The 16,993-nt window shown below is 41.9% G+C and overlaps 1 protein-coding gene across 1 annotated transcript in view; it reads left to right on the plus strand.

The window, feature by feature from the left end:
* LOC140118855 (P2X purinoceptor 7-like) overlaps positions 1–13,428 on the plus strand; it is a 43,100-nt gene extending 29,672 nt beyond the window's left edge. The window contains exons 2-4 of the mRNA XM_072137238.1: positions 4,935–5,015; positions 5,247–5,617; positions 13,010–13,428. Of these exons, the coding sequence (XP_071993339.1) occupies positions 5,367–5,617; positions 13,010–13,208 (450 nt within the window). The 5' untranslated portion in view covers positions 4,935–5,015; positions 5,247–5,366 and the 3' untranslated portion in view covers positions 13,209–13,428. The remainder of the gene's footprint in view (positions 1–4,934; positions 5,016–5,246; positions 5,618–13,009) is intronic.
* The last annotated feature ends 3,565 nt before the right edge of the window (positions 13,429–16,993 follow it).

A 16,993-nucleotide genomic window follows, 5' to 3' on the forward strand; every position in this document is an offset into this window, starting at 1 on the left:
CATTCTAAATTTACCAATGATCAGTGAAAAAAAACTGAAGTGTGAAAAAAGAGCATTGAAAAGAATGGCACAGCAAGGCAGCAGTGAAAAATCACTGAAGCCAAGAAGAGAAAACCAATCTGTATGCATCCATAGGCCAAAATGAGTTCAGTGAAAAATCACTGATGTGAAAAAAAATGCCAATGTAGAACACCATAAGGGCGCTTGAATGCGCCAGAAACACGGTGGCCGGTTTAATTGTTTTGTCCTATTAAGAAGTATCAATGAAGAAGTGCCACACTCCAAAACAACTCGTAGGTTGATTAGATTGTGAGCGCCATTGGGGACAGGGACTGATCTGGCAAGCTCTGTGCAGCGCTGCGTAATCTGTGAGCGCTATATAAATAATGGGAATTATTCTCACCATTAATTCGGTTTCCATTAGTCCACCATGATGACCCCATCTGGAGGATGACCTCCTTGACCTCTGTAGGGACAGGAAGCAGAGAGGTTAAATACCCACCCACCCTCCGTGCACTCACACTCCAGTGACTACCAAATAATTACACTGGTAGTGGATGCAACTCTTTTATTGCATGTTATAGTACATAAAGGGTGGGAAAAATATGCGGTGGACTAATGGAAACCGAATTAACGGTGTGAATAATTCTCATTTTCCATATCGTCCCCCATGAAGGCCCCACCTGGAGATCTATCAGATAACTCCTTAGGGAGGGACTACAGCCGGCAAGACTTTTCTACCAAAGGCTAGTTCTTTGGTATTTTGAATATTTAGTCTATAATGTTTTGCAAAGGTCAATTGGTTGTAGCTGCCCTGCATATCTCTTCAATGGAAGCACCTCTTTTCTCTGCCCATGAGGTGGCCATGGCTCTGTTTGAATGAGCTCTAACTGGTCCAGGAACAGTCAGATTTTGGGATTTATATGCTCCCTTGATGACTTGCTGAATCCATCTAGCAAATGGAAGCTTTAAACAGTTTCTTTCCCTTGTTTTTCCTGCCAAACTGGAAGAGAATGTTTGAATCATTACGCCATGATTCTGTGCTTTTTATGAAATGGAGCAAAGTCCTTTTCACAACCTAAGAATGCCAAACCACTTCTTTTGTAGATTTTGGATTCTGGCAAAATGATCGGAGAATGATCTCCGGATTCCAATTTAATTCTGAAGAGAACTTGGGAACAAAGGTTTTATCAAGCGTCAGCGTCACTCTTTCTTCAGATATTCTGAAGTATGGTTCCCTAGCAGAGGTTATTGCTATCTTTAGGGTTAGATCCCTTATGTTAGTATCTTCCAGAGGTTCAAAAGGAGGACCGTTGAGATAATTAAAGGGGTTATACGGCCTTTCTATCCAAAAATCATTGCATCCCTTTTTCATGTTCCCTTTTTTAATACACCCATGTTTTTCAATTTCCGGGTTATTAGAATTAGAATCGATGTCTAAAGATGGCCGCCGCGCTCCGCATGATAACCTTAGTTCCCAGGATACCACACTCCCAATTAGCACTTTTGTGCGCGCCCACATCACACGCTCTTCTTCAATTGGCTGCGCAGTTATATCTGGCCAGGCTGAGTGAACGTCGGAGCATCAAACATGGTGAGTAGAAGTATATAACCAACCAGCATCCCCCAGTATATATCAAGCCCCCTGCCCCAGTATATAACTAACTAGCATCCCCCAGTATATAGCAAGCCCCCTGCCCAGTATATAACCAACCAGCACCCCCCCCCATTATATAACCAACCGGCATCCCCCCAGTATATATCAAGCCCCCTGCCCCAGTATATAACCAACCAGCACCCCCCAGTATATAGCAAGCCCCCTGCCCCACTATATAACCTGCCATCATCCCCCCAGTATATATCAGGCCCCCTGCCCCAGTATATAACCAACTGGCATCCCCCAGTAAATAGTAAGCCCCCTGCCCCAGTATATAACCAACTAGCATCCCCCAGTATGTAGCAAGCCCCCTGCCCCATTATATAACCTACCATCATCCCCCCACTATATATCAAGGCCCCTGCCCTAGTATATAACCAACCAGCATCCCCCAGTATATATCAAGCCCCCTGCCCCAGTATATAACCAATTTGCATCCCCCCAGTATATAGCAAGCCCCCTGCCACAGTATATAACCAACTAGCATCCCCCAGTATATAGCAAGCCCCCTGCCCCACTATATAACCTACCATCATCCCCCCAGTATATATCAAGCCCCCTGCCCCACTATATAACCAATTTGCATCCCCCAGTATATAGCAAGCCCCCTGCCCCAGTATATAACCAACCAGCATACCCCCAGTATATAGAAAGCCCGCTGCGCCAGTATATAACCAACTAGCATCCCCCATTATATAGCAAACCCCCTGCCCCAGTAAATAACCTACCATGTTCCCCCAGTGTATAGCAAGCCCCCTCCTCCAGTATATAACCTACAATCATCCCCCCAGTATATAGCAAGCCCCCTGCCCCAGTAAATAACCTACCATCATCCCCCCAGTATATAACCAACTAGCATCCCCCAGTATATAGCAAGCTCCCTACCCCAGTATATAACCAACCAGCATCCCCCCAGTATATATCAAGCCCCCTGCCCCAGTATATAACCAATTTGCATCCCCCAGTATATAGCAAGCCCCCTGCCCCAGTAGGTTATTTAACCTACCATTATTTAACCTTATTAGGTTATTTAACCTACCATGTTCCCACAGTGTATAGCAAGCTCCCTGCCCCAGTATATAACCTACAATCATCCCCCCCAGTATATATCAAGCCCCCTGCCCCAGTATATAACCAACCAGCATCCCCCCAGTATATATCAAGCCCCGTTCCCCAGTATATAACCAATTTGCATCCCCCAGTATATAGCAAGCCCCCTGCCCCAGTATATAACCAACCAACATCCCCCCCAGTATATAGAAAGCCCCCTGCCCCAGTGTATAACCAACTAGCATCCCCCAGTATATAGCAAGCCCCCTGCCCCAGTCAATAACCTACCATCATCCCCCCAGTGTATAGCACAGCCCCTGCCCCAGTATATAACCAACTAGCATCCCCCAGTATATAGCAAGCCCCCTTCCCCACTATATAACCTACCATCATCCCCCCAGTATATAGCAAGCCCCCTGCCCCAGTATATAACCAATTTGCATCCCCCAGTATATAGCAAGCCCCCTGCCCCAGTATATAACCAACCAGCATCCCCCCAGTATATAGCAAGCCCCCTGCCCCAGTATATAACCAACTAGCATCCCCCAGTATATAGCAAACCCCCTGCCCCAGTAAATAACCTACCATGTTCCCCCAGTGTATAGCAAGCTCCCTGCCCCAGTATATAACCTACCATCATCCCCCCAGTATATAGCACACACCCTGCCCCAGTATATAACCAACTAGCATCCCCCAGTATATAGCAAGCCCCCTGCCCCAGTATATAACCTACCATCATCCCCCAGTATATAGCAAGCCCCCTGCCCCAGTATATAACCAACTACCATCCCCCAGTATATAGCAAGCCTTCTGCCCCAGTAAATAACCTACCATCATCCCCCCAGTATATAGAAAGCCCCCTCCACCTGTATATAACCAGCCAGCATTCCCCCAGTCAACTTATCTATCTCCTATAATTTGCCTATAATCGTTCATGGTTGTAAAATTGAAATTGCTAGGCCCCATGTCAGGCGTTGAAATGTGTAAAACCGCAGTACCTAATTTACAGAAATATTATGATATGCAAATTAGCTTTTCAGACTCTTGTCTCTGGGCTCTGACTCTTCTCCTCTCTCAGGATGCCAGTGAACCATGCCACAATATTCTCACTGACAGCTCTGCATCACTTCAAATCATTGCTCTGCCTCCTTGTACTTAGGGACTGTATGCTAATATTGAGCTACAGACATAAATATGTTAAATATTGTGTTAATTTTTTTTATGTTACATTCATGACATGTGACCTGTGACATCATCCCAGTTCAATCAGCATTTGAAGAATAAAAAATGTACACCATGTACATGAGAACATGAAATCACAGCAGCCTCCATGGAGGATGAAGAGTAATAGAAGTCCATGGAAGCTGCTGTGACTACATGTCATAAGATCCATGCATGGGGTACAGTTTGCTATTGTTAACATGCAAAAATACCCAAGATTATGTCACTCTGGTCACATGACATGAACTGTGACTAGTTAGGAGGCATAAGGCATGGGGAGGATTAGATGTGTGGAGCCGACTAAGTAGGACACGCCCCCCTATGATGCAAGGTAATACAAGACAAAAGGTGATTTATGTGGATATCAGTCAAACCATTTTAAATAATATTTTTTTTTCCCTCTACATTATCTAAAGGCTTCTGCTTCTTATTGTGATGATATTGAAGAATATGGGGGTCATTTACTAAGGGCCCGATTCGCGGTTTCCCGACATGTTACCCGAATATTTCCGATTTGCGGTGATTTCCCCTGAATTGCCCTGGGATTTTGGCGCTCGTGATCGGATTGTGGCGCATCGGCACTGGCATGCACGCAACGGAAATAAGGGGGCGTGGCCGGACGAAAAACCAGATGGATTCGGAAAAACCGCCGCATTTAAAAAAAAAAAAAAAGTGTTGCAAGAGTTGCATTACCTTCACTAGGAATAGGCCCTTGAATTTCAGGGCATTCCAGCGGGCCTCGGGGAACTTCAGCGCAGCAGCACCACCTGGTGGACGTCGGAGGAACTGCCTTAGTGAATCCCGGCCGGACCCGAATCCACCGCAGAGAACGCGCCGCTGGATCGCAAATGGACCGGGTAAGTAAATCTGCCCCGATGTGTTAGAAGAAGATATCATTTTAGTCACTGATGAGGTAAAAAAAATAAATAATAATATTTTTAAATATTTATGTTCTTTAAAATGTCATCTTTTATTAATAGCAATGTACAAATCTACTTTAAAATAGGTTAGTCAACCAGAGTCAGAAGAAGAAGAAGTGGAAGAGGATGACGAAGAAGTACCGACTACAGACAGAATCCACAGTGCGGTAAGAAAACTGTTGCCTCAACCCTGCCGAATATGTATCCAAACTATCTCAGATGTCAAACAAACATTAATAAACTTCCTTTTCATTGATGCATACAACAAAATAGACTGTACAGCACTTTTTTCAAAACGTGGCAAGTCATGTTTATGTGCCTGCCTAATGGTACACACCAAAATTTAATTTTTTTTTTAAAAGTTGTATTCATATATTTTTCTGTAATGTTTTTATTAGGAAATCCAGGAATTGATTGAAGACTTGGGTTCCTCCATCCGATCCCAATACAGTGCAAATGACTTCTGCTTCACAAACGACCCCCAATGGGCGCCGGGTGAAGAGAGACCACAGGAGGACATGGTCATCGTAGGCCGTCTTCTCAACACTGACTGGTGTCAGTGTACCAATTGCTCCCAAATGAATTCTGTGCCTGAATCCATTTGCTGCAGAGAGCGTGATGAACTGAGAGACCTTTTCAGTTCAGAGATTAACTGCATCACTCGCCATGCAATGTTTAACAAGCGATGTCTATCACAAGATCAACTGATACATACCTTATACCTAATAGGCACTTTTACTGGAAAGGTTCAAAATGTGCATGCCAACAGGTAAATTATTCTGTCTTTTTTTCCCCCAATTTTATGTGTGTTGTAAAATTATTCTGTTCTCCAAAATTTATTTTCCTATCCCACATTTTTTTGTCTTCTCATTAGGGTGTTAATTTTTCATAAAATAATATAAATATATAAATACTGTATATACTCAAATAACTGCCAAGTTTTTCATAAAAAAAGGGCTCACAATCCGTAGCTCGGCTTATACTAGAGTAAATGAAAAAAAAAGTGTACTCACCTTCCAACCCCCACCACCCGGCAGGTCCTTTTGTATCCATCATTGTCCTGGCATCGTCTCCATGTACCGGTACGTCACAGGCACCGTGAGATCACCCGGGCACTGACATTCTGATGTGTGTGCCTGATTGTACTATAGTCAATAGGTGTTTCAAATTGTATTTGTTAAAAATAGGGTTCTCGGCTTAAACTCATGTGGTCTTTTAGTCGAGAATACATGGTATATATATATAGCAATGAGTAACAAGTGAAGCAGCACTCCGTATGGATAAGGTGAAGAAACTTTTATTCCACCATAGGTGAGGATGCAACGTTTCGTCTCGCTCTATGCAGACATTTTCAAGCATAGTGAGTCAGCGGTCAGCTGACTTAAATAGTCAGGTGAGGTAATCACCAACATATGTGACATCATTTGTAAGAATACAAGGCATATAAAAAATCCAAAAAATCATTCTAGTGCACCGTGGTTACATTATTGTTTGGTCAGACATATATATAAGTGAATACAACGTATACAAATATACAAAATGTGTACGTTACTATGGATATCGGCATAGCGTCCAACAGAAGGGGAGGTCCGATTCCTGTGTTAATGTCCGTAGACGTGCAACAATAAAGTGTCTTGTGCAAAAATACAAAAAGAAAGACAATAGAGCATGTGTTCCAGATGTAGTCCACAAAAAAATATGTATTTCGACCAGCTGTATAAAAAGTCCAGAGCATAGTCGAACAACTAAAGTCCGGTAATTATCAGAAGGGACATGCGCAGAAAGCGCTCACACATAGCGAGGCCATCTTACTCAAGGGAATCCCGACTTCATGCAGCCTTAATCTGGTGATGGGACTAGGATGCTCCGACTGGGACTAGCAGTGGGAAACAACGGGAAAACGGCAAGTGGTCCATAGGTAAGCAGGTATCGCTGGGTACAGACATCATATTAAGCCAAGAGGCTAGAGAGGTCTCCACCAGCAGAAGGTGCCCCGTCCGGGATCGCTGCCTCCTTCTTTGGGTCCACAGCCGTAGGTTTATCCCGGTCGCCCTGGAGTCACCGTCTGTCAGGCATTCAAAGTTGTCCACATCAAGGTCCAGAGGTTGCTGTAGGGTACAGAAATACGTAAGTAAGGCCTGTGTGTAATTCATCCAAACATGCTCTATATTGCAATATAATGATTAATGTCAGAATCGACAGACAGAACTTAGTGAATGGTTTCAAGACCCCTAGAAAATACGTACAGAACATACAGCAATTAATTAAAGACATTTAAAGGAAGGTCTCTGTTGAGACCATGAGGACTCATGGATCCCAATCTGTGGATCCATTGTACCTCCCTGCGTTTTAACAGAAGTTCCCTGTTGCCACCTCTTTTTAACGGAGGAATTCGATCTACAATGGAGAAGCGGAGATCCTCTATTTTATGGCCAGCTTCATGAAAATGGTGCGGTACTGGGAGGTCGAGTTTTTTGGTTCGTATGCTCGATTTGTGATTATTAAGCCGTAGTCTACATTCTGTGGTTGTTTCACCAACATATAGTAACTTACATGGACATTGTAATACGTATATCACATAGTCACTTTTGCATGTCAAATAGGAGTTGATTTTAAATGTCATCTGTGAAGATGGATGGGTGAATATCTCACCCTTCCGCATAAGGGTGCAATTATCGCATGCCATACATGGAAAGCAACCCATGCGTGTAGTTTTCTCTCTTCTCTGTGTGGATACATCATTCTTAACTAGCATATCTCTCAAGTTCCTACTTCTCTTATAAGAGAATAGGGGGGGGGACTGAAATTCTTGAATGGATTTATAATAAGAGTTGAGAATACACCAATTTTTTTTAATGATAGAGGCAATGTTCTGGCTGTGTGGTGTAAATGTAGAAACCATGGGGATACGAGCATTAGTCTTATTGGTGGATGTTTTGGATAGTAAACTTGTACGGTCCATAGAAAATACCTTATCCATATGTGCTCCAACCAAAGCTTTGGGGTAACCCCTATCGATGAATTTCCTGCCCATTGTGTGGAGTTCGGTACATCTAGCGTCTTTATCACTAACTATTCTTTGGACTCTCAGCAGTTGGCTGTAAGGTAGTGATCGGATCATATTTTTTGGATGGTTACTGTCATAGCTGAGAAGGGTGTTACAATCAGTAGGTTTAACAAATAAAGTTGTTTTAAGACTGTTATCGGCCACATATACTTTAGTATCAAGAAATTGTAAATCTGTATCAGAGACCACCATCGTAAATTTTATGTCAGGATCAACGTCATTTAAAAAGTCAAGAAAATCATGTAAGGATGCTCTGTCCCCGGTCCAGATGGAGAAGACGTCGTCGATGTACCGCCACCACTTCAGTACATGTCCGAAGTGGTGGGACACATAGACGCACGCCTCCTCTAAATCGGCCATCACAATGTTGGCATAGGCTGGGGCCACGTTGGACCCCATAGCAGTACCCCTTAACTGCACATAAAATTCGTCATTAAACATGAAATAGTTACATGTAAGGATGATTTCAAGTAGACCCAAAACAAATTCTTTACTGGCATCATTATAATCAGACTTTGATAAGGCTCTAGCCACACTAACAATACCTCGTTCATGGTTAATCGATGTGTACAGACTTGTAACATCGAATGATACAAGAAGGGCACCTGTTGGGACAAAAATGGTAGCGATCTTATTCAAAAAATCAGTGGTGTCCCTGATGTATGATTTGGTATTAATGGCAAAAGATCGAAGAACCCTGTCTAGAAAGATGGCAGCAGGGCTAAGTAAGGAATCCCGCCCTGAAACAATAGGTCTGCCTGGTGGAAAGTTTAGGCATTTGTGTATTTTAGGCAGGCAGTAGAGTAGGGGGATTTTTGGAAATTTAGGGATCAAAAAATCACGTAGATCCCGATCAATGATATCCATCGCATAGGCATGATCGACCAGCAGTCTCAATCTCTTAGTGAAAATTTTTGTGGGGTCAGTGTCAACTTTTTTGTATACTAGAGGGTCATTAAGTTGGCTATAAACCTCATCCATATATTTAGGACGATCCATAACGACGATCCCCCCACCTTTGTCGGCGGGTTTGATCACAAGATCAATAAACTTATCAATTTTCAATTACATTTGTCCCTACTATGCCAATATTATAGACATAAAATCATCCCTCGGGGACTTAGGACACATCTGAGACCCAATCTCTTCCCTTCGAACACAGAATTCTGTACCAGATTTGAAGGTTTATCAAATAAATATGCTCTGGACATTATCCTCCTAAATATTGAATTTATACAACAGGACATGACAATAGGGCAAGTCAAATTAAATGACTTGGAAAAAGAATTGAGTCAATTACTGGATGAGGCAGAATTCAACACCTACAAAGAAAAAGCTAAAGTGATTTTTTCTAAATATCAAAAAGAACAGGAAGAGATTAAACGTCATAAATGGACGAGGGACAAGGATGATTATGCCACGGGGAACATATATACATGGAAACATGATGATATGCCTTATAATAGAAAAAACAAACGAGATAATCAAAGAAAACGCAACGACAAGAATTCTTCCAACAGCACTACTTCCAGCGATTTTTTAGAACCTCGACCTACGGACCAAAGAAACGCGGCAGCTACAAAAGACGACGAGGAGGACGTAAATACAAACGACAGTCAAAGAACCAGGAGTGGCAAAGGCTCGAGACAACAGACACTAACAACCAAGAAAAAATGAATCTACACTCTGTGGTAAATATCTCTTCATATTCTCTATCTACTGTTGAACTGAAAGTTCTGGACAAGGGTCTTTCTTATTGCCCCACAACCTCTATGGACTGGTTGAATTTTGATATCGAACTTAATCGCTTTTTCAGAGCCATTAAGTTAAAAACATGGTTTACCGATAGAGCTTCCATCCAGAATGATGATAATATTGTTCGAAACACAGGTACAGATTTTAGTCTGAAAGGTTGTGATCTTTTTGTTAAAAGTAATTTCTGTCCTCCCACCAACTCCCCGGCAGTTGATACCTTTATAACAGCCGTGCAGAGAGATATTGATATGTATAAGGAGGAACTTTCTAATTTCACTGTTAAAAACAATTTGTCTTTGGCTGAAAGAAGGGCACTTGAGGGACTGATCCATAACGGCGATCTTGTGATCAAACCCGCCGACAAAGGTGGGGGGATCGTCGTTATGGATCGTCCTAAATATATGGATGAGGTTTATAGCCAACTTAATGACCCTCTAGTATACAAAAAAGTTGACACTGACCCCACAAAAATTTTCACTAAGAGATTGAGACTGCTGGTCGATCATGCCTATGCGATGGATATCATTGATCGGGATCTACGTGATTTTTTGATCCCTAAATTTCCAAAAATCCCCCTACTCTACTGCCTGCCTAAAATACACAAATGCCTAAACTTTCCACCAGGCAGACCTATTGTTTCAGGGCGGGATTCCTTACTTAGCCCTGCTGCCATCTTTCTAGACAGGGTTCTTCGATCTTTTGCCATTAATACCAAATCATACATCAGGGACACCACTGATTTTTTGAATAAGATCGCTACCATTTTTGTCCCAACAGGTGCCCTTCTTGTATCATTCGATGTTACAAGTCTGTACACATCGATTAACCATGAACGAGGTATTGTTAGTGTGGCTAGAGCCTTATCAAAGTCTGATTATAATGATGCCAGTAAAGAATTTGTTTTGGGTCTACTTGAAATCATCCTTACATGTAACTATTTCATGTTTAATGACGAATTTTATGTGCAGTTAAGGGGTACTGCTATGGGGTCCAACGTGGCCCCAGCCTATGCCAACATTGTGATGGCCGATTTAGAGGAGGCGTGCGTCTATGTGTCCCACCACTTCGGACATGTACTGAAGTGGTGGCGGTACATCGACGACGTCTTCTCCATCTGGACCGGGGACAGAGCATCCTTACATGATTTTCTTGACTTTTTAAATGACGTTGATCCTGACATAAAATTTACGATGGTGGTCTCTGATACAGATTTACAATTTCTTGATACTAAAGTATATGTGGCCGATAACAGTCTTAAAACAACTTTATTTGTTAAACCTACTGATTGTAACACCCTTCTCAGCTATGACAGTAACCATCCAAAAAATATGATCCGATCACTACCTTACAGCCAACTGCTGAGAGTCCAAAGAATAGTTAGTGATAAAGACGCTAGATGTACCGAACTCCACACAATGGGCAGGAAATTCATCGATAGGGGTTACCCCAAAGCTTTGGTTGGAGCACATATGGATAAGGTATTTTCTATGGACCGTACAAGTTTACTATCCAAAACATCCACCAATAAGACTAATGCTCGTATCCCCATGGTTTCTACATTTACACCACACAGCCAGAACATTGCCTCTATCATTAAAAAAAATTGGTGTATTCTCAACTCTTATTATAAATCCATTCAAGAATTTCAGTCCCCCCCCCTATTCTCTTATAAGAGAAGTAGGAACTTGAGAGATATGCTAGTTAAGAATGATGTATCCACACAGAGAAGAGAGAAAACTACACGCATGGGTTGCTTTCCATGTATGGCATGCGATAATTGCACCCTTATGCGGAAGGGTGAGATATTCACCCATCCATCTTCACAGATGACATTTAAAATCAACTCCTATTTGACATGCAGAAGTGACTATGTGATATACGTATTACAATGTCCATGTAAGTTACTATATGTTGGTGAAACAACCACAGAATGTAGACTACGGCTTAATAATCACAAATCGAGCATACGAACCAAAAAACTCGACCTCCCAGTACCGCACCATTTTCATGAAGCTGGCCATAAAATAGAGGATCTCCGCTTCTCCATTGTAGATCGAATTCCTCCGTTAAAAAGAGGTGGCAACAGGGAACTTCTGTTAAAACGCAGGGAGGTACAATGGATCCACAGATTGGGATCCATGAGTCCTCATGGTCTCAACAGAGACCTTCCTTTAAATGTCTTTAATTAATTGCTGTATGTTCTGTACGTATTTTCTAGGGGTCTTGAAACCATTCACTAAGTTCTGTCTGTCGATTCTGACATTAATCATTATATTGCAATATAGAGCATGTTTGGATGAATTACACACAGGCCTTACTTACGTATTTCTGTACCCTACAGCAACCTCTGGACCTTGATGTGGACAACTTTGAATGCCTGACAGACGGTGACTCCAGGGCGACCGGGATAAACCTACGGCTGTGGACCCAAAGAAGGAGGCAGCGATCCCGGACGGGGCACCTTCTGCTGGTGGAGACCTCTCTAGCCTCTTGGCTTAATATGATGTCTGTACCCAGCGATACCTGCTTACCTATGGACCACTTGCCGTTTTCCCGTTGTTTCCCACTGCTAGTCCCAGTCGGAGCATCCTAGTCCCATCACCAGATTAAGGCTGCATGAAGTCGGGATTCCCTTGAGTAAGATGGCCTCGCTATGTGTGAGCGCTTTCTGCGCATGTCCCTTCTGATAATTACCGGACTTTAGTTGTTCGACTATGCTCTGGACTTTTTATACAGCTGGTCGAAATACATATTTTTTTGTGGACTACATCTGGAACACATGCTCTATTGTCTTTCTTTTTGTATTTTTGCACAAGACACTTTATTGTTGCACGTCTACGGACATTAACACAGGAATCGGACCTCCCCTTCTGTTGGACGCTATGCCGATATCCATAGTAACGTACACATTTTGTATATTTGTATACGTTGTATTCACTTATATATATGTCTGACCAAACAATAATGTAACCACGGTGCACTAGAATGATTTTTTGGATTTTTTATATGCCTTGTATTCTTACAAATGATGTCACATATGTTGGTGATTACCTCACCTGACTATTTAAGTCAGCTGACCGCTGACTCACTATGCTTGAAAATGTCTGCATAGAGCGAGACGAAACGTTGCATCCTCACCTATGGTGGAATAAAAGTTTCTTCACCTTATCCATACGGAGTGCTGCTTCACTTGTTACTCATTGCTATGACTAACGGGGTTGGTTGGACCTCCGACGAAGACCTGCACCCACTCAACTTCGTACACGGTGCCGTTCCACTTTTTGTTTTTTTGGTATATATATATATTTATCATTCTAAAATTTATTTATGTCTTTCTAGATCCTTACATTATGCGCCATACAGATCCTACACTGCATGGGTACATGGACACCTTGGGAAGCATTACAGAATTCCCATTCCATCTTGTGTGGTTTCAAAAATTCGTAATTCCTACCCAGAACAATCCGGACAATACACAGGTTTTCGTTATTACATGGATATGTCACTCAGTAACACCAATGCTGAAATGAACTTTTAAAACAAAGGAGTAATGTGTTCAAAATTTATGTTTATAAATATATTCTATTATTATTTATACATTTTATGACATATTTAGAGGTTGTTTAACTTTTTTACACAAAGTTTTTTTTTTTATAATCAAAACCTATGACCCTTTTGTACACTTTGTATTCTTGTTCTAATTTATACAGTTCGGCCTTAGCCTCTAATCTGCATCTTTCCTAGCATTGTGTCTAGCTTACAGAATGTTTTATGTCAAATTTTTGTCTATAAATCTTTCTTGTAATAAAAATGCATGAAGATTTATCAGTCACTGGCTGTTGTAAATTTTATAAGCAATGATTACTTTTTTCAATATTAGTGTTGTTCCCACGAGTATGTTTCTTTACCTTTAATAATAGCAAACATTGGGGTGATGCGAGAAAGTAAAAATCACAAAGATTTCCAAAAAGTGTATAAAGAATTTTATTTGTTAATTTATCAGGATCAAACAAATAAGGTACAATTGTTAAAGCTTTATCACAAATCAATTTTTATCACAAAAAATGTACTCGTGTATAAGCCGAAAAAAAATGTGCTGAAAAACGTCCCCTCGGCTTATACACAAGTCAATAGAGATAGTCAATGGACTTAAAAAATAATAAACTTATATACTCACCCTCCAGTGGCCCCGATGCGCAGCGATGCTCCCCCGAAGTCCGCGCGGCTCGTCTTCTGTCTTCTCGGCTACTCTTCTTGCTTCAGCGCCCGTCTTCTGTCTTCTGTAACGTCGTGTTACAGGTTTTTCCAGTTTTTGGTGGTAAAATTAGGGGTCTCGGCTTATACTTATCAGTAATCAGATAAAAACGTATCAGGAAAATATTCAACTCTGCAATAACAACACATATCTAGACATCCTCAGTTGGATGAACATGATCTAATTTTAGAGGCAGCAAGCAATTTTTGCCCAACAGATTTTGCCAAATGCCAAACATCAAATTCCTGAATAATGTGTTGATAATTTTCTCGCATAAGTTTACGAATTCCTACATGGCGATCCGTAGCTATTATTCCAACGTTGACTCCTTGTTCTATCAAAGAGCATAAAGTCTTCTCAAAAGCTATTTTTTCAAGTAAAACTGAGGTAGTGGGAGGTATTAGCTGTTCAACTGTAAATCCTACAATTTTTTGGCTTTTGACTTCCATCATTGTGTAGATAGTGGGGCAGATTTATCAAGTGTCTTAAAGTCAGAATATTTCTAGTTGCCCATGGCAACCAATTACAGCTCAGCTTTCATTTTACGAGTGCTCATGAATATTTTAAAGGGGAGCTGTGATTGGTTGCCATGGGCAACTAGAAATATTCTGACTTTCAGACACTTGATAAATCTGCCCCATTGTATTTAGCAGAAAAGCCAGGGCTGTCAGCCTGCTCCTGCTGAGGAAACAGCTTTGTTTCCATATGCAGATATAATGGTTTTCTGCTGATCCAACCAATAATTATGTATTGATGCATAGAGATATTTTCGTTGATGCTCTTAGTATGTTGTATGTGATATCCCCAGTAAATTCAATATATGGAAGAAATTTGAAATGCGTAGAAAATTACAACCGCTCATCAAACCTTCCAAACCTTCTTTGACAGAAATGAGTTTATCATTACATCGTTTTCTGTAAGGGCATGGAATCATTCATTCAAAGTTACTTGATGATTCCACCACTATGTCTTCACTCTCAGAAAAGCAACTTTCTTCTTCACTCTCCTCTGCAACATTAGAAAGATAGAAGGAAGTATCCTGTTCATGGGCACTGGGGAACGTTTCTTCAAATATATCTTCAAAGTCAGTTGAAATGTTTCTTTGTGATGAAGTACCCAAACTAACTTGTGGTTGTTCCTTGTTGGAGATGTCGCTTGTAACAATTTTGGTCACACTGATATTGGACTAACTAAATGTAAAAGTGAAGTGGTAGATGATACAATTGATCCTTTCAAAGGGGTAGAAGAAAGTGGAGGATTGTCTGATTGCATTGCTGTTGTAGACTCAACTAGTTTCCTTTTACAACCCTTTTTTTGGCCGTTTCAATTCTTTTTGTGATTTTGTTTGTTCAATTTGTATGGTGTCTTCAATTGTAGAATGTGGTTTCCGAACCAGGGAAGCAGGAGTTGGATTCTGGATCTGGCCAGTTTTTTCAGTAATTAGATCACATTGTATGCCAATGCTACATTGTTTTATTTTGGAAATGGACGGCCTATTATAAATATAAACTGGTTCAGTCATTACTGCACGTTCAGTGGTCTCTACAGATTTTGATGCTTAATGCAGTATTGTGGGTGTCCCTTGGATTGCCAGACTTCCTGGATTTTGTTCCATTACCTCATGACACATTACGAGGGGCACTTCCACAATAATAGTGTCCCCCACTTCTATCAAAGTGGCTGGAACAGAGATTTGTTCCGGTGCTGACACAATTGGTAACTTTTTTTAGTGGTGGTTATTTGGGAGATAGGAGCATGATGTTGCGTTTCTTGACTTTTGCGGCTTGAGGATGGAATTCGATCTGGAATGTCAAAGTTGGAACCGCATCTGGACGTAGTCTTCGCTTTGTTCCTTCGTAGAAATAACTATCATGTTCAAAGTGTTGCGAACACATCCTATACACATCCCAAGATAATTTTTTCAACCCATGATTCAATATTTTCAAAAAACTGTGGGGCTTGACGTAGCCATGCACGGATCCGTTCCTTGTCGTTTGGAAAGACGTGCATAATTTTGTTGTGGTCGGTAACGACCCATGTATGTGTGCATCCAGGTACTATGCAAGAAGGCATACCGTTGGTACTGTTAAAAAAAAAAAATATATTTTTAAAGGCCAAAAGTTAAATTATTAGATTACTTAGTACTACTGGCAAACAATTGACGGTCCAGCCAAGATCCACGGTCTAAAAATGTTTTTCTTTATTGAAGCATAGACGCGTTTCAGACAGATTACCTGTCCTTGAGCCATGACTAAGGACAGGTAATCTGTCTGAAACGCGTAGGCGACTACCGTCTTTCTGAGTGGATCTGTTATTGCTATATATGCTTCAATAAAGAAAAACATTTTTAGACCGTGGACCTTGGCTGGACCATCAATTGTTTGCCATATATTCTCCTACCCCAGCAGAGGGTTGGCCCGTGCCGGGTCCGGTCGTTTTGTGGAGGTGAGCTGGCATCTTTCTTTCTACTTAGTACTTCTACTTGTCACGGGTGGGCCGGCGACCCATATCGCGGGTCGCGGGCTCACCCGTGCCTCTCGCTCCCTGCAGGTGCAGCGCCAGCACTTCATACCTCTCTCCGCTCCCGAGTCCCGGCCTCGCTTAGGGCAGCCTTAGAAAATTTTAAGGGCCATTAATTGGCGCTGGCCATTTCCCATGAGGCTATTTATATCTGCCTCTCCCATCTCACCCTGCCCGATCCTTGTGCCTCACAGCCTAAGAGAAAGCTCTATTGCGATTTTCCTGCATTCCAGTGTCTTCTGCATTCCAGTATCTCCTGCGTTCCTGTGTCTCCTGCGTTCCTCAGTTCCTCCGTGTTCCTGTGTTACCTGACCTCGAGATTGTCTACTGTTTCTGTACCTCAACCTTGGCCACCACTGCAGACAAGTCACGCCTGAGGAACGACCTGGTGGTACCATGCCGCAGCTTGTTTAACCCGCTTTGCGGCGGGCTCTGGTGAAAACCGGGTACCACTTAGACTCCGGTCCCAGATAGCGGCTTGAGTCATCGTCTGCAGTGGTCCAGAGGATCCACAACCCGCAAGCCTGACACTACTACTACTACTACTA

Source organism: Engystomops pustulosus, chromosome 2 (assembly GCF_040894005.1).
Source record: "Engystomops pustulosus chromosome 2, aEngPut4.maternal, whole genome shotgun sequence".
Taxonomy (NCBI): Eukaryota; Metazoa; Chordata; class Amphibia; order Anura; family Leptodactylidae; genus Engystomops; species Engystomops pustulosus.